Source organism: Aspergillus alliaceus (assembly GCF_009176365.1).
Source record: "Aspergillus alliaceus strain CBS 536.65 unplaced genomic scaffold BDW43scaffold_112, whole genome shotgun sequence".
NCBI lineage: Eukaryota > Fungi > Ascomycota > Eurotiomycetes > Eurotiales > Aspergillaceae > Aspergillus > Aspergillus alliaceus.
Window position 1 is genome coordinate 20,701 of NW_022474795.1, and position 24,579 is coordinate 45,279.

General features: G+C 48.1%; 5 protein-coding genes across 5 annotated transcripts; 4 read left to right on the top strand and 1 right to left on the bottom strand.

The window, feature by feature from the left end:
* Nucleotides 1-487: 487 nt before the first annotated feature.
* BDW43DRAFT_317297 (zinc-binding alcohol dehydrogenase family protein) lies at nt 488-1,673 on the top strand (the record flags this gene model as incomplete). The annotated part of the gene is made up of 2 exons (XM_032048508.1): nt 488-1,074; nt 1,145-1,673. 2 exons carry the CDS (start codon nt 488-490, stop codon nt 1,671-1,673), a joined length of 1,116 nt encoding a protein of 371 aa, XP_031893782.1.
* Nucleotides 1,674-2,778: 1,105 nt separating this feature from the next.
* BDW43DRAFT_295344 (Zn(II)2Cys6 transcription factor domain-containing protein) lies at nt 2,779-4,926 on the bottom strand. Its single transcript, XM_032044049.1, has one exon. The coding sequence runs from the start codon at nt 4,181-4,183 to the stop codon at nt 3,074-3,076; it is 1,110 nt and encodes a 369-aa protein (XP_031893783.1). The 5' UTR covers nt 4,184-4,926; the 3' UTR covers nt 2,779-3,073.
* Nucleotides 4,927-5,375: 449 nt separating this feature from the next.
* Nucleotides 5,376-6,035, top strand: BDW43DRAFT_295346 (uncharacterized protein). Its single transcript, XM_032044050.1, has one exon. The coding sequence runs from the start codon at nt 5,644-5,646 to the stop codon at nt 5,944-5,946; it is 303 nt and encodes a 100-aa protein (XP_031893784.1). The 5' UTR covers nt 5,376-5,643; the 3' UTR covers nt 5,947-6,035.
* Nucleotides 6,036-7,526: 1,491 nt separating this feature from the next.
* On the top strand, nt 7,527-8,685 carry BDW43DRAFT_317299 (beta-ketoacyl [acyl carrier protein] synthase domain-containing protein; the record flags this gene model as incomplete). Its single annotated transcript, XM_032048509.1, has 3 exons — nt 7,527-8,083; nt 8,136-8,155; nt 8,201-8,685. 3 exons carry the CDS (start codon nt 7,527-7,529, stop codon nt 8,683-8,685), a joined length of 1,062 nt encoding a protein of 353 aa, XP_031893785.1.
* A 3,471-nt stretch (nt 8,686-12,156) lies between these two features.
* On the top strand, nt 12,157-19,951 carry BDW43DRAFT_28865 (uncharacterized protein). The gene has a single exon (XM_032043306.1). The coding sequence runs from the start codon at nt 12,689-12,691 to the stop codon at nt 19,460-19,462; it is 6,774 nt and encodes a 2,257-aa protein (XP_031893786.1). The 5' UTR covers nt 12,157-12,688; the 3' UTR covers nt 19,463-19,951.
* Nucleotides 19,952-24,579: the final 4,628 nt, after the last annotated feature.

Here is a 24,579-nt window from a genome sequence, read left to right on the forward strand (position 1 = left end):
GAGAATATTATCACGTGATTCGCGTGACAGCAGCAAAGCGACACTCTTTGATGTTTGACCGAGTTGGCAAGGTACTGGGAGAGACCATTTGATCTGGATATGCGGCTGGAGATGAATTGTTATTCCAGATTATGCTGTCTACGGAAAGTGATCTGGTGCTATGGGTTTCCTTGGTCTCTCTGACGTTCGGCGCTTTTCAGCCATTCAGATGAGGAGCTCCACTGACGATGACCGGCGACTTCGAGCATCAGCTGCATGCCACAGCAGTGCCACCAATAGCAGTGCTACTTCCTCACGACAATGTAACCTAAGGCTTATCATATATTGGGCTCCGTTCTGCCGCGCCCTGGCGATTCCCATTGTGCAGATAAGTGCGAGAGATGCTTCCGGCCAAAGAACACGGGGACAACTTCAGAAAACTTCAGTCCCAACTGTCCCAACAGTCCTAAGAATAGCGAAGCTAGTGTTCTGCGTCTAATCTTATGTAATGTCTTCGGTCGCCTCCACCTTTGCAATCCCACGGCGCCAGAATGCCTTGGTGGTTGCCGGCCCGGGCCAGCTTTCTCTGCACCAAGATGGGCCTCTGCCCCACGTGGCCCCTGATATGGCCCTTGTTCGCACTGTTGCTGTCGCTATTAATCCCGTCGACGCCAAGATGCTCGATTACAGTCCAGCAGTTGGCGCTTTTCATGGATGCGACTTCGCCGGGGTCGTTGTCGCACTCGGCTCAGACGCCCCGCGTCATCTTTCCATCGGAGACAGGGTTGCTGGGGCCGTTCATAGGAACAACTCCCTGGAGCCCCGTGTCGGTGCCTTTGCACAGTATGTTGGAGCGACCGCTGAGCTGCTCCTCAAGATTCCTGACACGATGACTTTCGAGAAGGCATCCACTCTCGGCATCGGCTTGGCCACCGCGGGTCTTGCCTTGTTTCGCGAATTAGAGATCCCCGTGCGTATCGAGGATCTGATCGACAGGGCCGGGCCGGATTCGGATGTCACACCGAATGCGGCGTGGGTCCTTGTATCTGGAGGCAGCACCGCCACTGGCACCAGGGCTATTCAACTTCTCAAGCTGTAAGCTCTTGAGCGTTCGCGTTTGGTTTCGTCGGACTGAAAATGGCTCGCTGATGACAGGACTCTGCAGGGCAGGATTACGGCCAATTGCAACTTGCTCGCCGTCGAATTTCGCACTGGTCCTCGGATTTGGAGCCGAAAAGGTGTTTAATTACCGCAGTCCGGACTGCGCCAAAGAGATCCGTGCTTACACACGCAACGGCCTGGCGTACGCGCTCGACTGCGTGTCTGAGTCAGACAGCGCCCAGCTGTGCTATGGCGCAATTGGTAGGGCTGGCGGGCGGTATTGCGGGGTCGAGCCCGTCCGCCAAGCCGTGGCAGCTGCGCGCCCGACCGTCCGCGCTTCGTGGGTGATGGTCCTGACCATGTTCGGCGGTCGCGTCGCGTTGGATGGTGAGTACGCCCGCGAAGCATCAGCTGCAGATCGGGCCCTGAGTGCGAAGATCTTTGCGGCTATACAAACATTGCTGGACAACGGTCGCATCAAATCTCACCCAGTCAGAGTTTTAGCCGACAGCTGGGCCGGTGTCATCCAGGGTGTGGACATAATTCGTACTGGGGCGATCTCAGGACAGAAGCTGGTTGTCCGCGTCTACTGATACGCTTGTCAAGAAATCCAGCTAGATATAATGCCCGCGTGTTCCGATGTTGCTGCGTGTAATATGCCCTAAATAAGATCGATACTCGACTGAGATACTTCGCACGAGACTTATCATTACTGTAGTGCGGTAGATGTGGACGTGGCAGGGATGATATATGGGTAAAAGGATGAATTAGAAATGGAGCTCTACGGACGTTCCTAGCTAGATAAGTGTGTGCTGTCGTCTGTAGCACTCAATAGGACAGCGTGCCATATCGGTGATTCGTGACCTCTTCCGCACAACCTCCACACATCAGTATACCGCGAGCCTCTGCACTACCAGGCTCGCTGTGCCATATTATAGCATGTCTTTCATACAAGGTTTGGACTCAACACCTGAATCTGGTGTGAGACCCCAAGCTGTCAATGTCAATCCCTCCACGTGTCCGAGATAAGATCCTTATAAAATCATTGCTTACTGTTTCCAACTTATAGGCCGTTATCTATAACCCACCTAGTAGCTACTCTTGTCAGCTTGTTCGCAAATCATGCCAGATCCTTCGACTTATTAACACCTACATTTAGACCAGCATCTGCACCACCGCGTAGTAGTGGTGTTAATAGGTCGAAGGATCTACAAGAATTGGGAACTCATATTGATTACACTTCCAAAAGACACATGGATTAATCTTGCGAGTACCTAGGAAAAAAAATAGCAAATATACTATTTATAATAATCTTGAAGAAAAAGAAATATATGGATAGTATATATATATTTTCTTCTGTCGAACATTTGAAATACTGTAGTATACTATAACTCTGGATATAGTTACTCTCGGGTACAGCCTGTTATACCCTAATTTATATTAAGAAATACTCTTTATAGAATCTTTAAAACTATATAAAAATATTTAGTACTAATAAAAATTATATTATCTATTAAATTTATTAAATTAAAAATTAAATCTAAATTACATAAATTGATTTTTAAATTCAAATGTTTATTTTTGAATTTTTAAATAAACTAATTAAAAATATTAGATGGTACATATATGTAATAATATAGAAAAAATCTACTATATTTATTATATCTTTTACAGCCTTTTAATATTAATTATTTTACAGTTTTAAAATCATAATATAGGAAGCTTATTTACTGCTGCTCTGGCCGAGCCTGAGCTTCTAGTCTCCCTAACGCTTGTGCGGCGCTAATTTGGATGCAGTGAATGTAATACTCTCGGGCATAGAAGGCCTCAATGCCCTTATCGTACCAGTACTTAATTTATTGAATGTATTTATTGTTGTTGGTGAGAAATAATGGTCTCAAATCAATGTAGGGTGCGCTGTCGGAGAGAAAGTGGCGGCTCGCTCACCGAATACGTTAGTTCGCCATAAAGTTCAACAGAAAGTCATTATCAGCTACTCGGCAGATTCATGAGCCGAAGGCGTCTGTAATCTTGGAGAAAGACAGATTTGCAACCCCTGGAGGTCGTTCCATAGCTTGTGTTCAGCCTGACTGATTTCGTGGGATCCTGTATAGGTAGTTGGCTGAGAGCCCGACCGTGCCACTGTCAGACTATATGCACCATAGCCACGCCGCACGTCTTCTAGCAGATGCTTGACAAGGTTGTAGATGACCACCAGGCGAAGTCGGGCGAAGGAGAAGGGGTTGCCTTGATGAAAATCCGGTGAGTTCGACGTCTCATATGACATAAGCCTGACCAGAATCGTATGCACGTGGAGGAGTTGGACATAACACGCAGAGAGAAGATGCTGCAGGGCAGCCGGTAAAACCTCATCATTCGGGGAGTCGAAGAGCCGAAGCCGATACATGACCAGGAGCAAGCTCTTTGATGCGAGACAGGCTTCCGTGTATATCTCGTATTCGTCAAGGCTCGGTAGGACTCTCAGTAAAGTCGCCAAGGAATTGAAGGCGTTTGTATGAGAGACGAGCTGGGGCTGGAGCTCCAGGCTGGCGATCTCGTTGCGACACGTGGTGTGAAGCGTATAGAGGCTGCAACTTAGCGCTGCCAGCTGCTGCATTGAATCTGTGAAAATGTCATCGTGGGATAGCTCAGCAGATGAGGCGCTTGAGGTGTATGTTGATGTTGTTTCCATGGTAAGATCAATGAATGATCCCCTGTCAGCTGCAGTCCCTAACAAGGACCATGGATCCGACTCAAACCAGGTCCCTGCTGGATAGCCACAATCTTGAGACACCAGTACTGATCGGAGCTCGTCAGATATCGTTTCCTGGTTGTCTATTGGTTCCGGGGTAGTTTGCGAGGGCCGGGGCAGAAGAGGTACCTCCTTCGGCGTTCTATAGCTCTTGCTGGTCGACTTCCTGCTTCCGCTTGGCCGTCCCCTTGGTAATGGCGCGCTATAGACACATTGTATCCCCAGATATCGGCATCGGGCACAGCTGCTCAAATCATCCGAATCCGGTCGAGGGCATCTGATTTTCTGAAGATGACAGCGATCGCATGAGGCTCGTTTTGCCGGGGTTGGTCTGGTTGAACTGCTTTCCATTTGCTTGGTTCAAAAGCAGGTGTCATGAGCGGAGCCATGTGACAGAATAGTCGGTATGTGAATGGTAATTTATCTACTATCGTATACATTATCAGCCAAGGCCCAATGCCTCTACGGGTAGCAACGCAGGATCGCGGTTCGGCTCCATGAGGGGGTGGATCGTTCAATGGGTGTTGGTGACAGGGATGTTGGTCTAAATATAGGTGTTAATAAGTCGAATGATCTGGCATGACTTGCTAGATCCCTCGGCCTATTAACACCGCTACTAAGTGGTGGCGCAGATGCTGGTCTAAATATGGGTGTTAATAAGTCGAACGATCTGGCATGATTTGCGAGCCTTGCACGGGATGTTCTTTCTGTTCCTGCTACTGGCTCTGGGGGTTTTGATCTAATCAGTGATACTGAGGGAGATTACTCAGCTAAGGCTCAACTATCGCAGGGCCCGAGCAGGGCTGCGCTTGGTAAGAGACCTCTCAGAGATATCAGGGATGCACCTCTGATTGAACTCAGGGACGAGGATGGAGAGGACCTTGAGGATGAAATCCCGCTCCCTGATAATTCAAATCTGCAAGATGAAACTGACACTCAGAGGCGTACTTCAGGGCGAGTTCTAAAGCGTTTAAAGCGGGATGATGGTGAATTGGAGTATTCAAAGCCCTAGACTAATGGAATTGGAGAGTTTTAAATTAAGGGCTTGGCTCGGGGGCCACCCAATTTGACTATTGGACCGTGCTAAGCCTACAAAGTATATTTGTATTTTTGATCCATGTGACTATGTAAATACTGTTATAAAGCAATGAAGTAAGAAGAAAGAAACTTGAAAATTAGAAAAGAATAATAAATTATTAATATTCTTAAGTATTTGGTATAAAATATAAAAATTTTCTTTAGTATCTTTTATAAATATTAAGACTTAGGTAGATATAGAGAAGGTACTGACCGTACTGTCTACGGGTCTATAGGTATATTCATTGTATGGAATCTGTAATCTATTCAGTGGGTTTGGGTGGTGTGGAGACTTCCTAATTAGGCTTAGCAGCATGTGGCCCAATAGCAAACATTTGAAATTGGCCCCCGAGCTAAGCCCACGATTTATAGAACCGGCCCGAGGATCGAAGCATTGGATCCGGATTCCCCCCCAAGGCTGATCAGGGCGGATCCGGCTATAGATCAGAACGGATCTTTTTGAGGTCTACTTGTGCTCAAGCTCAAACTTATGCTGTAACGTAACCATGTCACGCTCCGTAGGGCCGTGCTGCATCTTCTACTCGAGGGCCAATCACTCTTCCCAACCCCTGTCTCAGGAACCGGGATGCCTAACTCGACCCAGGAAATGTATGGCTCCCTTCCGACCAATTTGGACCCCAACATGGACCAGTTTTTCTCCTTTTTTCTTGCGGCTTGTGTGGGTGTAGATTGTGAACGAAAAAGAGATTTCTCCTTCCTGTCTCCACGGGCCTATGACGGCCAGCTCCCCCGTGTTGATCATTGGTCTGGCCACTGCGGATCAACCTCTCGACTCCATACCATGCCGCGGTCAAACCAATCCAACATATAAGGCTACGGTCAAGTGCGGTGCGGGGTACAAATTAACAAGCCATAAATACCCTGTATACCTCGTATATTGTCAGATTTTAGACCGTAACTATGCCACTGCCCAGGTAGATTACTCATGCTTACCGGGGACTGCGATTGCTCTAATAAGCATGCTTCGGAAGGGAAAGATACTCATTGGTGCCAGTGACTTAATTTCCAGTCTCTAGAAATACAATAAGTTCTCTCCTTTCTTGGCTATTTGTTCCATAGATGGTGTGCATTTAAGTCTGAACATTGAAATGTACTTGCTCCAGGCGCTTTTGCGTTAGGGGTGCATCTGATCAGGGGTTGACAAGAGGTACCCCTCCGAGCAAGAGCATCATTGTTGGCCAGTAATTGTTCCATGTTGGAGGCTTTTAGTCGGCGAAACAACCCAGGACAAAGGGCTACTGCTTTTTGCCTCCTGCTTTAATTCAGGCCCCCTGCTTTAATTCAGATCCACACTTAGACCAGCCAAATATTGTTCTATTGATTGCGGCACAGTCATTATACATCACTCATACAGGGATAGAATGTAACATTGGAGCACAACTCTTTTCCGAGTGACCGGGATCCAGCGGCCAACTCTAGCTGCCACGCTTGTGTTGCTCCGTGCTATGAAACGATCCAAAGAAAATAGCAGACCGGAAGTTGCTCAGAAATGTCTTTACTTTTCCTATTTATTGTTTGCGAAATTTCGCCATAAATGAAGCCGTTTTAAGGATTAATCTCTTTCTATTAGTGGTGAGCACAAGGAAACGAAGGAAACGGATATTTCTGAACACTGGCATGATAAGCCTTGTTTTCTGGGCGAAGGATTAATGACCTGTTTGGCGTTTGCCTCTCACTGCCTTGGCATGACCCTGGCCGCATAGGTGGGGAAAGAAGTAAGATCTCCTATAGAGCTAATTGGCTTCCACTCTGTCGGGCCGTCGCACTGATTTCCAATTAGCTTGCATTGACTCTCATGACCGCATGAACAGTTTCGGCCCACGCAAGACCGCACAGACCTTTCTGAGGATCTACTAAAGTAGTTTTGTATTTTTTCCGCCTTGTTTCATAGTTTGTATTGTATTTTATAAATGTACCTTTAACCATTGTTATTTACAGCACATTATATTAGGTATACAATTGCCACTTTCAACTGATCGGGGTGGATCCGGCTACAGATCAGAACGGATCTTTTTGAGGTCTACTTGTGCTCAAGCTCAAACTTGTGCTGCAATGTAACCATATCACGCTCTGTAGGGCCGTGCTGTATCTTCTACTTGAGGGCCAATCGTTCGGGAATCACGTTCGCTCTTGTTGGCACCTAACAAGACATGTGTGTTAGTTTTTAATTCCTTTTAACTTGATCAGACCAAGTTTTTTCATGTTTGCTTGTTTCTTTTTTCTTTGTTTCAGTCATTTTATTCTGTTGGTCGAAGGATCTAGCAAGTCATGCCAGATCCTTCGACTTATTAACACCTAAGCCATGTATTCTAACCGATCGAGATCCTTTACCTATTGGGAAAAGAATCCATCATAGGGATGGCACAACTTGAGGCTGTCAAGTCTTGCCGCTTCGGATGTTTAACAGCCAGTGAAAATAAAGGAATCGCTTTTCTAAAAAAACAGTATCTTGCTCCATGTTATCGCTCGCTCCATAAAATTTGTATACACTTTAAGAAGGATGTGGTAGCTACTTGGGTCCTCGCATTCGGTTCCAACATCGTTGAACTTGTTATTCCCTGTATTTCACATATTATATCATTCATCTCTGTACAATATGGATTATCAACGATCTGAGCCCATCGCTATTGTCGGCAACGGTTGCCGTTTCCCCGGTGCTGCCAATTCTCCTGCTGCTCTCTGGCAGCTGCTGGAAAGTCCACGTGATATCTTGACGGAGATACCTAAAGAACGTTTTGATGTGCGAGGCCGGTACTACAGAGACAGGGATCACCATGGCATGTCCAATGTTCTACACTCCTACACCCTGGAGGAGAATCTTACCAAGTTTGATGCCAACTTCTTTAACATTAGTGCAGGTGAGACTGAGTCTATTGATCCTCAGCAGCGCCTCTTGCTGGAAACTGTCTACAAGGCCCTTGAAGCTGGCAGCCACACCATCCAGTCTTTACGTGGCTCTGACACTGCCGTCTATGTTGGTGTTATGGGAGGGGACCATGAAACCAGCCTTCTCAGAGATGCCAACAGTCTACCAACATACTTTGCGACTGGCACATCGCGCGCAATTCTTTCAAACCGAATCTCTTACTTTTTCAATTGGCGTGGACTGTCTATGACTATTGACACAGCATGCTCTTCGAGTATGATCGCTGTGTATAATACTGTTCAAGCACTACAACTTGAGAGTTGCTATTGCATGTGGCAGTACTCTGCTTCTGGGCCCTGGTAAGCTAATTCTGCACACCGAGCGATCAAGCTAACGGATTCTAGAAATATATGTGGCCGAGAGTAACATGCACATGCTGTTGCCCACAGGCAGATCCCGCATGTGGGATGCTGATGCTGACGGCTATGCTCGCGGCGACGGTATCGCGACTGTTGTTCTTAAGAAGCTGATCAATGCTCTTGCTGATGGCGACCACATTGAATGTATCATCCGTGAGACTGGCATCAACCAAGATGGCTGCACACAGGGAATCACTGTACCAAGCTCGGAGGCGCAAGCTGCACTTATCCGCCGCACCTATGCTCAAGCTGGTCTTGACCTTGCAAATCCCGCCGACAGACCCCAGTTTTTTGAGGCACATGGCACCGGTACCAAGGTAGGAGGCCCTAAGGAAGCAGCCGCAATCCACTCCACCTTTGGAGGACTTGACAGTGATCCTTTGTATGTTGGGTCAATCAAGACCGTCATTGGTCACACGGGGGGTGCTGCTGGAATAGCCAGTCTACTCAAAGCGTCACTATCCCTTTAAGCTGGCGTCATTCCCCCTAATCTGCTGTTCAATCGCCTTAACCCGAGCATTGAACCTTTCATTCAGGGCCTGCAGGTTCTAACTCATGCAATGCCATGGCCTGTCCTGCCTAAAGATGCTGTGTGAAGGGCAAGTGTGAATAGTTTTGGTTTCGGCGGCGCCAATTCTCACGCCATCTTGAGAGCTACCAAGCACAGGTTGACAACGCTAGGAGCACCCTGGTTATACCGACTACTTCTTTTGTCTTCTCCGCAGCGTCAAACACCTCGCTCGTTTCCAGTCTGTAGGCACACTTGGACTATCTAAAAACCAACCCAGTCAACATACGGGATCTTGCCTGGACGCTCCAGCAGCGTTGTACTACTTTCTTGCATAAAATCGCATTCTCGGCTCCTGACGTCGAAAGCTTGATCCGGAAGATCAAGCTCAGACTCAAAGAGTACGAGGATAGGTCGGACGCGAATATTGGCGTCCGATCGAGTTCAACCCCTCTAAAGGTCCTTGGTGTTTTCACTAGTCAGGGCGCGCAATGGCCAGCCATGGGTGCTGAACTAGTACGTTCCTCCGAATTTGTTCGCCGCCGATTGCAGGAGCTTGATGGTGCCCTTGCAACCTTGCCAGCTACAGACCGACTGACCTGGAAAATTGCTGATCAATTACTCCTTGATGCCAAGTCGTCTTGTATCACCGAAGCCGCTTTCTCACAGCCGCTGTGTACAGCAGTCCAAGTTGTGCTCGTCGACCTCTTGCGCAGCGCCGGGATTATGCCAAGTTCTGTGGTGGGCCACTCCTCTGGTGAGATTGGTGCGGCATATGCTGCAAACTTCATCAATGCCCGGGATGCTATTCGAATTGCCTACTACCGTGGCTTTTACGCGAAGCTTGCAGGCGGATCGAGCGGACACAAAGGCGCTATGCTTGCTGTTGGAATATCTCTTGAAGATGCCACTGAAGTGATTGAGCTTGACGCCTTTGTTGGACGTGTCGCGGTCGCTGCACACAACTCCCCAGCAAGCGTTACCTTGTCGGGCGATGCAGATGCTATCGTTGAGGTCAAGGCTGTCTTCAAAGAGGAAAAGAAGTTCGCACGTCTACTTAAGATCGACACCGCTTACCACTCACACCATATGCTAGCTTACAGCGATGCCTACGTCAAGGCTTTGCGTGCGTGCAAAGTTGAAGTTAACCGAAACCGCGATACCTCTGTGACCTGGTACTCCAGTGTGACAGGTGGTGAGGTCATGGAGCCGACTACCCTACTTCAAGATTTATACTGGCGTGACAACATGGTACACAGAGTCTCCTTCTATGAAGCTGTGACGGCAGCAGCTCGAGCTGAGAAGCCGACTCTTGCCATCGAGATTGGGCCTCACGCTGCTCTCAAGGGCCCAACACAGCAGAACATTGCTGAAACTGGCCTCAGCCTTCCCTACACCGGTGTTATGTACAGAGGTCTCAACGACGTTGAAGCATTCGCCGACGGTCTGGGCTATATGTGGACCCAATTCGGCCCTGAGGCTGTTAACTTCGCTGCCTTTGAGCGAATTTTCCTTGACGCTCCGCAGGCCAAGCTCGCCACTGGTCTGCCTTCCTACCACTGGGACCAAAAGACCCACTGGCAGGAGTCTCACATCGCACGTAGGATGAGAAGTCGATCGGACCCATTCCACGAGCTGCTCGGTGTACCATATATTGACAATACTGAGCTCGAGCGTCGCTGGTCGAATGTGCTTAAGATCTCAGAGGTACCTTGGCTGACGGGCCACAAGCTGCAGGGTGAGCCGGTATTTCCAGCAGCTGGCTACGCCAGCATGGCCTTTGAGGCAGCCAAGTATATCATTGGAAACAGGCCTATCAAATTGATTGAATTGCGAGATCTGGTCATCGGAAAAGCCATCACCTTTGGAGGCGAATCCGATCCTGCTGCTAAGACTCTGGTAACTCTAACGGATATTACCCCAAGCAAATCGAATCTGAAAACTCGGGCAGCGAAATTCTCCGTTTACTCCGCTGCTATCAAGTCGGCGCGAGACCTTGAAGTCAACACCAGCAGTACAATAAACGTGATCTTCAGTGAGCCTTCGATGTCGGTCCTGCCACCAATCCAGCTGGATGACTCGAATATGACCGAGACCGACTCGGAGAGATTCTATACTTCCCTCTCAACCATTGGGTATGAATACTCTGACTCTTTCCGCACTATGGCAAACTTGAAGCGCAAGCTCAATCAGGCTACTGCTCTGATATCTAGCTTCGACTACGGTGATGAATCTGAAAGGTTAATGGTTCACCCCGCGCTGCTTGACGTGGCTTTCCAGAGTGCTATCTTGGCATACTCGGCGCCTGGTGATGGACGCTTGTGGTCTTTGCACGTCCCAACGTTCTTCGAGTGTATCCGTGTGAATCCAGAACTCTGTGCTACGCTACCTTTGCACTCAGTCCAGCTTCCGGTGCGAGCTCAACTCCTTGCCCCTGAGGCGAACACTGTCGACTCGATTCGTGGCAATCTAGACATACTCAGCGCCGACGAGCAACACGCTATGATCCAGGTCCAAGGCGCTGCTGTTGTGCCCGTCTCGATGGCCACGGTTTCCGACGATCGCACTGTTTTCTCATACAACAAGCTCGGCGTCGCAGCTCCAGATGGGCAACTGGCCCTTGGCGAACTGAAACCATCAACGAATGACATGGAGCTTGGCACTGTTCGTGAAAGATTTGCCTTCTTCTACTACAGAAAGTGGATCTACGAACTTACTGAGGCAGACTGGACAAAGTCTGAGTGGCATTTTCAACGCCTGCGGGATTCGATTAATTGGACCTTGTCTCTCGTTGATGCCGGAAAGCATCCCTATATCCAGTCAGAGTGGCGGAATGACACCCAAACACAGATCGATGCTCTCTTCGAAGCGCATGCTGACTCCGTGGATTGCCGCCTGGTGAGAACCGTGGGCGAGACTCTTCCATCTGCCGTTCGACGTCAGTCAACGATGATTGAACATATGATGAAGGACGGCTTGCTGGACGAGTTTTACAAATATGGCCTTGGCTTTCAGGTTTACAACGAGTCCTTGGGCAGAATGGTCTCCCAGTTCACGCACGTCTATCCAAGGGCCAAGGTCTTTGAGGTAGGTGCCGGCACAGGAGGCGCGACCAAATTCGTTCTCGAGACCATCGGTAACACCTTTTCCTCCTACACTTACACAGACATCTCCAGTGGCTACTTTGAGAAAGCCGCTGAGGCGTTTAGCGACTGGAAGGATAAACTGATCTTCAAGAGCTTTGATACCGAGAGAACACCTGAGTCTCAGGACTTCCAGGAAGGCACATATGATCTCATCATTGCTTCCAACGTCCTTCACGCTACCGAATCGATGGAGAAAACACTCAAAAACGTTCGCCGTCTTCTCAAGCCTGGCGGATACTTGATGTTGCTCGAAATCACCAACAACAAGCTTGCTGCGTTCACTTCAATGTTCGGCGGTATTTCAGGTTGGTGGGCTGGCTGCGAAGATGGGCGTCCTTATGCTCCTACCATGCCTCTTGAGGATTGGAATACTGTCCTTCGCCAATCCGGCTTCTGCGGAGTTGATTCAACCACACCCAATCGTGATGGACTGGCCTGGCCGTTCTCGGTCATCTCAGCACAGGCCGTGGACAATCGTGTCAGTTATCTGAGGAAGCCTCTCTACCGTTCATCCAACGCCGCACAAATCTCCCATCTCACGATCATCGGTGGCAAATCACTGGAAGTGTCTAAGATCGCCGAGGACATCGCCGACATTGCCGGACTGAGCTGTCAATCAGTTGAGTCCTTCGCAGACCTAATCAGCGCTCAAAGCTCTGCTGTTCCCGGACAAACTGTGATCTGTCTCTCAGATCTCGAAGACCCAATTTTCAAGAGTCTGACACCTGAGAAGATAGATGCTCTCAAGATCATGCTGAGCATTCTCAGACATTGCTCTGGGTTGGTCGCGATTCTCGCGACCGTCCCTATCAGCAGGCCATGGTTGGCTTCCTAAGGTGTATTATCCATGAGATGCCTGACCTCTCGGTACAACATCTTGATGTTGCTTCTGGTCTGGATGGAGTCTCTACATTGATCATGGAGGTGGCCCTGCGTCTGCATACCGTGAGCCAGTGGGAAGCTTCTGATCCCCTTGATCAACAGTTGTTGTACACTAAGGAGACCGAGCTCATGTTCCAGCATGGAAGCCTCTACGTACCGCGCATGCTTCCTGACCCGACGAGGAATGATCGCATTAACTCTCAAAGACGCCCAGTCGCTAAACACGCCAGCCTGAAGTCGGACGTGATCTCCATTAGTGAAACAGGCTTCGGTTTGCCGGTCTTGAAGGACGTTCCATTCTTCAGCAAAGATAAGGAAGGCAAATCCGCCATGAAGACGTGCGTTTCGACTCTGTCGGCACTGGGTATCACTGCCGGACTTTATTTGTTCGTCAGTGTTGGGCTTGAAATTTCGACATCCAACGCCGTCATCGCCCTTTCTTCCTCGGACTCGAATAAATCCTACCCAGTGGTCACCATTCCTACAGACACACGGGAAGACCCAGCCGATCTTCTGTCTGTCATTGCGGCGGAACTTCTGGCGGCCCGCATGCTCTCCACAGTTGTTGTAGGGGCCAAAGTCCTTGTTCACGAGCCCGGTACTGGTTCCCTCGGATCTTCCCTTGCGCAAGCTCTCAGGAGGCAAGCATCTGCCAGAAACTTTGAAGCCATTTTCAGTACCTCTAGGGCGGACGACGACCCTTCTTGGCTCAGACTTAGCCCCTGGATGCACGGTCATAAAATCAAGCGCCTCTTGCCCACTGGAGTCACCAACGTTTTGGACCTAGCAACTGACGATGAGTCCAAGGAAGTATCTGCTCTTATCAAGCAAGCCCTGCCAGGTGTTCAGTACACTGGCTCAAAAGATCTTTGGCGGGCGACAAGCTCAGGTCTCTTCCAAGACCAGGAGAAGCTCATCTCCCTTCTGAAGAATGCTGCTACAGCCGCGGGACAGCACGTGGCTGGCCATAAAGCAACAGAGCTTTCCCTGAGCCAGGTTACCGATGTTAAGACAACTTTGCATCCTACCACCCTTGTTGATTGGACTGCCGAAGACACCGCTTCTGTCATTGTCGACACCATTGATGCGGCACCCCTATTCTCGGCTAACAAGTCCTATCTCATGGTCGGCCTGACTGGTCAAATTGGTCAGTCGCTGTGTGAATGGATGGTTCGGAACGGTGCGCGAAACATCCTGTTGACCAGCCACCATCCTAGTGTGGACCAAAAGTGGCTTGATTCTTTCAGGGTTTACGGTGCCAAAGTCGCAGTCTACGCTATGGACGTAACAATAAAAGCCAATGTTATCCAGGTCGTCAACGACATTCAGGCATCCTACCCGCCGATCATGGGCGTCGCCAATGCTGCGATGGTTTTGAATGACACTTTGTTCTCGCAGATGTCATACCAGCAAATGACCGACGTCTTGAGACCAAAGATCGATGGTACTAATTGGCTTGATGAGATCTTCTACGACACCCCACTCGACTTTTTCGTATGCTTCTCTTCGACCTCTGTCGGTGGCGTTTTTGGTCAAAGCAACTATGCAGCTGCTTGTTCCTACATGACTAGCCTGATCCGACAAAGGCGAGCTCGCGGCTTAGCTGGGAGTGCCTTCGACATTGGCAGAGTCGCTGGTATTGGCTACATTGAGCGTGCTTCTCAAGTCGTCCAAGAAACGTTTGAAAAGTACTCATACATGCCGCTTTCGGAAACAGACCTGCACCAGATGTTTGCCGAGACAATATTCGCTGGTATTCCGGAGATGAACCTCGAGCCAGTCATAAGTACCGGTATTGAGCGAGTTCCTGCGGATCGCAAGCACCTTCCTCCTTGGATCCTGTACCCACGCTTGTCTCACTATCTCATTGACACGCAGGAGACGAACGCCGTTGCGGATTCCAAACAAACAGTCCAACCAGTTCGCGAACAACTGATTGAAGCCACAACTGCGGAACAAGTTATCTCGATCATCAAGACCTGCTTCGCGGCCAAGTTGCAGATCGTCCTGCAGCTGACAGGCGAGGAAATGGATATGAATGTCCCGCTTGTGGAGATCGGCATCGACTCTCTTGTAGCTGTCGAAGTTCGTTCCTGGTTCTTGAAAGAGCTGCAAACGGGTATGCCTGTTCTAAAAATTCTTGGTGGTGGATCTGTCTCTGACCTTGCGGAGCAAGCCTCTAAGAAGTTACCTGCGGAGCTCGTTCCCATGCTCGGTGATACAGCAACTCCATCAATTACGAAGGCCGAGAAGAAAAAGCCTGCAAAGTGCCCGCTCAGGCACCAAGAGGTCTCGTTCGTTGCTACCAGCGCAAGCAAAACGGAGAGGAACGCTTCTTTGGCGCGCCCTGCCCTCCGGCACGCCCTTTCTGCTGACACCGCCACCACCACGGACACGCACTCGAGGGCGGAATCAACTGCGACGCCGCCATCGAGTGTCAGCGGAAAGTCGTCATTCTCAGACCGGGGAGAAATTGCAGAAAGTAAGGGGCTTAGTGAGTTCAAAGTCTTGAGGACAGAGCCGATGTCTCTGTCACAGTCACGCTTCTGGCTTCTCGATCTCTTCCTCGAGGATCGTACGGCTTCTAACGTCGCCTTCCAGTACCAATTGAATGGAAACCTTAAAGTCGATAAGCTTGCACAAGCGCTTGAGCTCGTCGCCATGAGACACGAGTCTCTCAGAACCTTTTTCGTCAATGACTCTTCGCAGCCTGACATGGCAGTCCAAAGCGTCTCCGATACGAATCACGTCAAGCTAGAGCACCGAACGATCAACCATGTCGATGAAGCAGCTCAAGAATACGAGATCCATAAGAGACACGACTTCGATTTGGGTAAACCTCATCTCCTCCGCATGACCCTTCTTACGCTCAATACCACGACGCACTACCTGCTTGTCGCTTACCACCATATCATCATGGACGGCATCAGCTTGCAGCTGCTGCTGTCTGATCTGGAAAAAGCATACAATAGCGCACCATTGGGTCCTTCACCAATGCAATTTCCCACCTTCTCAGTGAACCAATGCAAGGCGCTCCAAGCCGGTGAAATGGATTCTGAGCTTGAATACTGGAAGGGTGTCTTTCATGACTCACCAGCTGTGCTTCCACTTCTTCCAATGGCCATAAGCAGTTCGCGTGTACCCATTTCTGCTTTCAAGAGCAACGAAGTCTCGAGGCGAGTCAACCCAGTCGTTGGGCAGAAGGTCAAGGCTGTTGCTAGAATGAGTCGTTCGACAAACTTCCACGTCTATCTCACCGTCTTCCGCATCCTCCTTGCCCGATTGGCTGACGTTGCTGACCTCACGATCGGTATCGCTGATGCCAACAGAACCGACGACGACATCACTAGAACAATTGGCCTCTTCCTTAATCTTCTCCCTCTGCGATTTCAGCCTGACGAGGCAAAGACTTTTGCTGCTTCGGTCACAGAAACCAGGAATCAAGCATACACTGCGCTGGCCAACTCCAAGCTGCCCTTCGACATGATGCTCCAGGAGTTCCATCACGTCGAGCGTTCGTCAACTCATGCTCCGTTCTTTCAAGCTTTCTTTGACTACAAAGTTGGCGTCAAGCAGATTTCAAGGTTTGGCAACTGCCAGATGAATATGCAGCAGAACAACGCCGGAGAGACAAATTACGATATCAACCTCACCGTCGTTGAAGACGATCAAGGTCCAGGTATCATATTTGAGACACAGGCGACGATCTATGATCGCCATGCCACAACCCTGCTGCTCGAGTCGTATATCCACCTGCTGGACGCCTTCGTTGATGCACCAACCATGAGGACAGGCGAGCCTTCGCTATACAGTCAAGCACAAATCCAGCGAGCACTCGATATGGGCAAAGGACCTGACTTGCTGTCCCAATGGCCTGCCACTCTTTCGAGTCGTGTTGAACAAGTCGCAAGACAAAACAAAGACGCAGTGGCTGTGAGAGACGGCAATGGTACTTCAATCTCCTACGGAGCACTTATGAACCGAAGTCAAGCCATTGCAGCCACCTTGCAAAAAGCCGGCGTGGATCCAGGATCCAAGGTTGTCGTCTTCCAACAGCCAAAGGTCGATTGGATTGTCTCGCTACTGGCTATCTGGCGAATTGGCTGCATCTATGTTCCCATGGACGTCGCGAACCCACTAACTCGCCTAGCGGCGATCGTAGAAACTTGCCAGCCAAGTGTGATTTTGACTGATGCCACCACCAGCCCTAACGCAAACAGCTTGTGTGTGGGCAATGCACTTACGCTCAATGTCAGCAATGTTCCCGCCTATGCATCTGCAATTGTTCCAGATTTGTCTCGGCGCGCGCAAGCCGCTGTCATCATCTACACCAGCGGTTCGACTGGAACTCCCAAAGGTATCACAGTCAAGCATGAGGGTCTACGAAACTACATTGAGGGTTCCATCAGAATGTACGGCATGGAAACCCCACAAACCACGCTGCAGCAGAGCACGCTGAGCTTTGACATTTCACTGGAGCAGATTTTCACCGGTCTTGCAACTGGCGGATCTGTCTTCATGTGCCCCCTGAACCAGAGGGGCGATCCACTAGAGATCACCAAGGTGATGCGAGATGAGCATATCACTTACTCACAGGCAACACCGTCCGAATATCTCATGTGGCTTCAGTACGGGATGAACACACTCCGACAATGTTCCGACTGGAAGTACGCAATTGCTGGTGGTGAAAGACTCACAAACACCGTCGCAAAGCAGTTTGCGGCCTTGAATTTGTCTGATGTACGTCTAATCAACAGCTATGGCCCAGCAGAAATTTCTTGTGGATCAAGCTTCCATGAGATCGACTACCGTCAAGGAGAGCATCGTGATATTCCGATTGGCTCCCAGTACCCGAACTATTCAGCTTATGTCGTCGACAGAGATCTCAAGCCCTTGCCAATTGGCATAGCAGGTGAGATCGTCATTGGTGGAGCGGGCGTTGCTGCCGGCTATGCCAACAACGCTGCCTTGACTTCCACTCAATTCATCCCCAACCCCTTCGCATCTGCGGCCTATGTGGCAAACGGATGGTCCAAAATGTACCGCACTGGTGACTACGGACATTTTCGCGAGGATGGATTACTCGTCTTCCGACACCGTATCTCCTCCGACCTTCAGGTAAAGATCCGTGGTCTCCGAATTGAGCTTGGAGACATCGAAAGCAACATCGTGCGCGCGGGCAACGGTGCCATCCTGGAAGCCATCGTCACTGTTCACGGCGAGGACTCTGACTTCTTGGTTGCCCACGTCGTCTTCGACACCAAACGCGACATTGCCGATAAGGACGCTTTTCTCCAGAATGTCCTTCAGGACTTACCGGTTCCACGATATATGGTTCCCGCTATGGCTATTCCTATTGAACACTTGCCATTGAACAACCATTCCAAAGTTGACAGGAAGGCCGTCAAAGCGCTTCCACTCCCTGAACATATTGCAACTCCGACCCTCAGCGGCGAACTTACCGATACTGAGACTCAGTTATTCCGCTTGTGGCAAGATGTGCTGTCTACGCACGTAACTAACATCTCCATCACGCCTGCTACCACATTCTTCTCGGTTGGTGGTAACTCCCTCCTAATCGTCCGCCTACAAACTCGCATCCGCGAAGAGCTCAGTGTCGTCTTGTCTGTCTTCGAGCTCATGAATAGCAGCACCCTTGGCGAGATGGCCTGCAAGATCGAAGAGAGCGTCGGTGTCGAAACCATTGATTGGGAACGAGAGACGGCTGTGCCGTTTGTGGCAATACCAACTCCCGTTGAACCCTATACCGCACCCCGGAATCAACCCAAGGTCGTCGTGCTCACCGGTGCCACCGGGTTCCTCGGCCGTCATCTCCTTGAGCGGCTTGAAAATGACCCTAACATCACCGAAATTCACTGTGTGGCTGTCCGTGACAAGCCCGTGGTGTCTTCGCCCAAGGTCTCAGTCCACCATGGCGATCTGTCCGACCCAATGCTGGGTCTCAGCCAGCCTGAGTTTGAGGACCTCTCATTTACAGCTGATGTGATCATCCATCTCGGCGCCGTCCGCTCATTCTGGGACAATTACCACGCCCTCCGCCAGACGAACGTGCAGCCAATCAGAGAACTCGTCAAGTTGGCAGCAGGCCGCCGTGTTCCCATCCACTTCATTTCATCCTCTGGCGTCGTGCCCACGACCGCTTACGCCCCGATCGGAGCCTCGGTTGCTCAGAACCAACCGGCCACTGACGGAAGCAACGGGTATGTCGCCAGCAAATGGGCGGGCGAGCGCATTCTCGAGCAGGCAAATGCCGATTTTAACATCCCCGTGTCCATCCACCGCTTCGTTGCAGGCGGCCCGGAGCCTCCGCGTGATGCGGTGACGCCAGTGATGCAGTGGCTGGCTCAGCGCAGTGAGATGCACAAGATTAAGCCAGACATCGCGGGCTGGAGAGGTCACATTGACTTGCTGAAGATGGATGAGGCAACTGAGGCACTCTGCGAGTCGCTTGTTGGCAACTCGCCGGGAGCGCGATTCTTACACCATGAGAGCCATGTTCGTCTGAGGGAATGCGACATGGAGGCGTTTGTTGGAGAGAGGAAGAGAAGAGATGACTTGGAGGAGATGGAGCTCCTTGATTGGTTTGGCAGGATCAAGGACGATGGATTCGAGTACCTTTTGTCCTCCCATATGGCGAGCTTCCAGGCTGGCGATCAGAACGGAGGTAATGTCTTGAGGATGAGAAGATAGATACAGCGCAGATTCGGTTCGCAGTGGGTGGGCCTTTGTCGCTGGGCATAACGCGGAGATATACTATTATCATTGTCGTTATCACCATCTCCAGGCTTGTTGGCTGAGCGACTGGATGGTGCAGGTGGCGTTTTAAAATATACGGCATCGTAACCCGGTTGCTGCCTGTCTCGAGTGCAAAGGGCGGGTGTGATATCGAAGGTGTTGTCATCTTCCTCTGACGTGCTATCGCTTTCTAATACGATTCGTTCATCTGTAACGCTGTGAGCACGTATACAAACTGTAGCAGCCTAGCACACTTACCGTGGCTACTGCCGGCTGTCAATTTATAACCGAAGCTTTCGTTATCTAAGATCACGACTCTAGAAGCCGGCCACCTCCGAGGAAATTGTCAAGACGCACAAAAATCTCAATTTTCAATTATTACCCTCATATATAGAGAATTCAAATGTCATTTTACTAATTTTACAATCCAAAGCTTCTTCTGTAGCTTTTTTAGCTTGTCCATCCACGTCTTTTTGCTCTAAAAAGCGCTCTTCTTCCTTGGCCTTCCCCATAGCAGCTTTTATATTTGCTATACTCAAAAACGTCTCATTTAGATTCTTCTTAACCTTTTTTTTTTTTTCCTTTTTTGGATTTCTGGATTCGGAAGCCTCAAAGCTAAGAATCTTAACACTTTATAAGGTCAGCTTGCTGCGTGTTCTTGACTATACACGGCCAAGGGTCTTTACTATTTTTTAAAGTATAAAATGGGCCTCCCTTAGAAGAGATATAGATTAAGCAAGCTGATATAATACTTCGTAAGCATGGTATTTAACCCACAAGGAGGCCACGGTGAGAAGACTTGAGTAGAAAGAACATTGGGTAAGGGGCACGCCATGTTGCAAATAATTTTCCCTTTGAATAGTGGATATTGGGATTATAGCAAAAGCTCAAGTATATACTATACTACTACTTCTAGATACAAGCCAGATTTTTCTCTCTTTTTCTTTTTCTCTTTTTCTTCTCTTTTTTTTTTGGACTAAAATGCCAATCCTTCACGTTTCTTGGATATGATTAATATCCTACTGTATCTGAATAAAAGCCCTCTAATCAGTCTCTGAGTAATCACTAAGCAATCCCTGAGCACCCAATCGACATCGCTAGGTGCTCAGGGATTTAAACCAGACCTTGCTAGTGTATCACATGATGGTCCCCGAGCTAGTCAGTAAGTCTGGGTCTAGACTGAAGTTTACTCAGTGAGTCTGACTCTGAGCACCCTCATTAAAGCAGCGGCATCTTGAATAGGAAATCTCCACCTGGCAGAGGAAATATGATATGTAGAGCTACCTAAGTAATTCCAGTTTTTATTACAGAGTGGGCAGTAACACAGCTTTGCCTTGTCTATCCTAGATCTGTAAAATAAGCATCGAGAAACACTGATATGAGTAGGAATATGGCAGCCACAACCCAAACCACGGCAAAGTTCTGGAGTGGAGGGTTTTTCTCGGCTCCTAATATAGCAAGTTTACCGAGACATATTTTTCTTAAATAACTGGTATTTGTACGAATTGGGATACCATGTCCGGTACGTCGGCGAGTTTTATCCGTAAATGACGAGTGTACTAGGCGCCAGGCAGAAGACTGAGCCGGTCAAGAAGTTCAGAAACAAACTTGACAGACACTTAAAATCTTGGCAAGAGCGAAATCGCAACATAGACATAGGCAGAAAAGGATCAATAAACACATACTGTCTACAGTAGTGCAGATGGGATGTGTTACTAACCATAATAAACGCGACCATAGTGATGGATCGCCAGTGAAAGTAATGATACCGGAACATGTTGAAGGGACAATGAGAGTAAATAGGAACCTCAGCTCCACCAAATTGTTTCTCACCAATGGCAACAGTTTTGTACTGTGTAAGCTTGTTCAAAGTCCGTTCAGCGCGTCCTTTCATGCGGGCCTGATGATAACCGATCTAAGTGGGTCAGGTCTGGTTATGAACCTGTCGCTCCCAGGAGAACCCGTTTGTTAACCGTTTTGACCAACACTGAGGCCGCTAAGGAGTGTACATGAGACCCCAGGGACACTGCTTGTAGCTCTGGGGGCCAGCAAAATCCTACTAACGCCGCACCTGAGGCCTAGGATATCTTTTTTTCTGCTACTATCTAGGCCTTTCTGGATGCGAGTGGAGGAGGCCTGAGGACCAGATACTTTCCACAGAAGGTATATAAGACCAGTGACCTCACCTACTTTTATGCTTCACATAGAAAATAGAATCAGCAACATCTCAATAGATTGCCGATATTGACAGAAAGGGCTTGAAAAAGGAAGTACAACAAACAATTAGTAAGTACTGATTGTTTCTACAAGACAGGAGCATGACGCGGTTCAGAGACAAGATCAGAATATTAATCCAGGGTGTAAGAGTAAAATACAGCAGTTGCACATCACTTGCAGAATCTTTTATTCAGGAACTCTCATGTCTTGAAATCTTTCTTTTGCATTTTCTTGTTCTTGACAAACAACTCTTGTTTCGCATTTACTTTCCAGGGCTTGTACACAGTATGTAATAAGAGAGACGCCATTAATCTGTGCTATATATACTAACAACGCTGTTCATTATTCTAAGGTTTGATTTTGATTTAATAATCCTGACTAATATGTGACTGTTTTTCTTTTTTTTTTTACATATTCCTAGTGCGCATTGCTCTATCTGGGCGCAGCATATAGCATTGATGCTGTAAGAGGGAAACGGAAACAGACATGAATTTACTGAGTAGCACAAATATATGTACCGACTATTGACACAAATAGTATATATCGAATTATGGTTTCTGCTTCATAGACACCGTGAATGTTTTGCCTTAAATTTGGCTTTTTCTGTTCTCAAAATCTTGGCGTTGTCCCTCCCTATGCTCAAACTTTGCAGAAGCCTGGAGGGGCAATAAGTCACAGAATCTCAATTCCTTTGACCTTAATCAATCATTCCACAATATTCAAATGTCCGCGCTGGGCAGCATAAAAAAGCGGCGGGCACCTGGGCGTGTTGACTTCCAAGTCTGCACGAGTGAGAAGCAGCTCAACTATTTGCAGATCCCCCTTGGATGCCGCATCGCATAGCGGCGTCCAGCCCATGTGATTATATACTTTTGAGTTAAGTTCCCAGCGTTGGAGTAATAGAGCAATAGTACACTGATCCCTTTGCTCTATAGCCCGATAAAGAGCACTGCGGCTGTGTCTCCCCAACCCGGCAAGGTTCACGTCTATATCGTCTTCCGCCAAGAAAAATAATCTGATAGAGTTGTCATCCGCAAGAGAAGGAGGTGTGTCCCAATTGATGTCTGTAGCATGGTTATAGGAAATACTCTAATAGAATACTGACTTATCTATACAGTCTACAGGATTTGTATAACGTAATCGGTAAACGAGCGGCCACCGCAACCGAGCGGCCACACGCGTATGAATTCTACGCGTCTGTTTTTTTTGAAGCTATTCATCCACCAGCCATACCACCAAAAATGCCTAGATCATCAAAATCTCAGGCGGAACAGGAAGGCAGGGTCTTATTAGCTATATCAGCTATTAAAAAAAATGAAATCGCTACTATTGGTGAAGCAGCTCGCATTTTTAATATACCCCGTACAACACTTCGGAGGCGCCTAGCAGGATATACATTTCGATCAGATTTACGCGCAAATGGTCATAAATTGACTACTAGTGAAGAGAAATTGCTTAAAGAATGGATTATATCACTAGATAAACGTGGAATGCCTCCCCGGCCTGCACACGTACAAGAAATGGCCAATATCCTGCTGTCAAAGCACGATACTACTTCTCCCCCTACTACTGTAGGGGAGAAATGGATATACAACTTTACAAGGCGTACACCTGAGCTTAAAGCCTGCTTTACACATCGCTACAACTATCAACGTGCTAAAGTAGAAGATCCTAAGATTCTAGGAGCTTGGTTTAAGCAGGTTAATGAGGCTATTCAGAAATACAGTATAGCTTTAAGTGATATCTACAATTTTGATAAAACAGGATTTGCAATGGGCCTAGTAGCTACAGCTAAAGTTATTACTAGGTCTGATATACCAGGCAAGCCATTTTTATTGCAGCCAGGGAACCAGAAATGGGTTACTGCCATAGAATGTATATGTTCTAATAGATGGGCTCTACCTCCCTGTATTATTTTTAAAGGCAAGATACATATGGAGGCTTGGTATAAGGATAATAAGATTTCTTCTAATTAGAGAATTAAGATTAGTTTTAATGGCTGGATAAGCAATAATATTGGCCTATATTGGCTATAGAATTATTTTATATCTTTTACTACTGGCTGATCTGTGAGAAAATACTGTTTACTTATTCTAGATAGTTATAATAGTTATCTAATACCTTAATTTAATCTGATCTATACAGAAAATGATATTATACTAATCTATATGCCTGTGTATGCTTCTTATAAGCTTTAACTGCTTGATATTACTGTTTTCTTATCTTTAAAACACGTGTATAGAGATCTAGTTTAATCTAAAATATACTGCGGACTTAATCATATTAATAAACTTAATTTTCTGAATATATATCCTGAGGCCTATATAGAGACCTTTACCAGCAGTAATATTTATAGTGCTTTTAGAGCTACTGGCCTAGTTCCTCTATCTCCTGAGTGCGTTCTATCTCAGCTGACAGTTCAGCTTAAGACTTCTATACCTCCGGGTAGTAGACCCAGCAGCCAGGGCAGCTTAGCGCCTAAAATATCTCATACAGTCAAGTAGCTAGAGAAGTCAGAATCTAGCTTTAAAAAACTGCTTAAAAATCGGTATTACAGTCCTGATTCGCCTATTAAAGCTCGCCTAAATCAAATAATAAAAGGCGCTGAACAAGCTTTCTATAATATAACAATATTAAAGCATTAACTTAAGCAAAGTCAGGCTGAAAATGAAAGGCAGACTAAAAAGCAAAAGTGCTCTACTAAACAGATTACTTTTAAAGAAGGTACATCAGTATCTGAAGCCCGAATTCTTATAGAGTGCCGAAATCAGGCAGATGAAGCCATACAGGCAGATAGGGTTCTGCCTGCTGAATCGGCTCCTAGGCGCGCCCCACCTAAATGTTCTGGCTGTGGT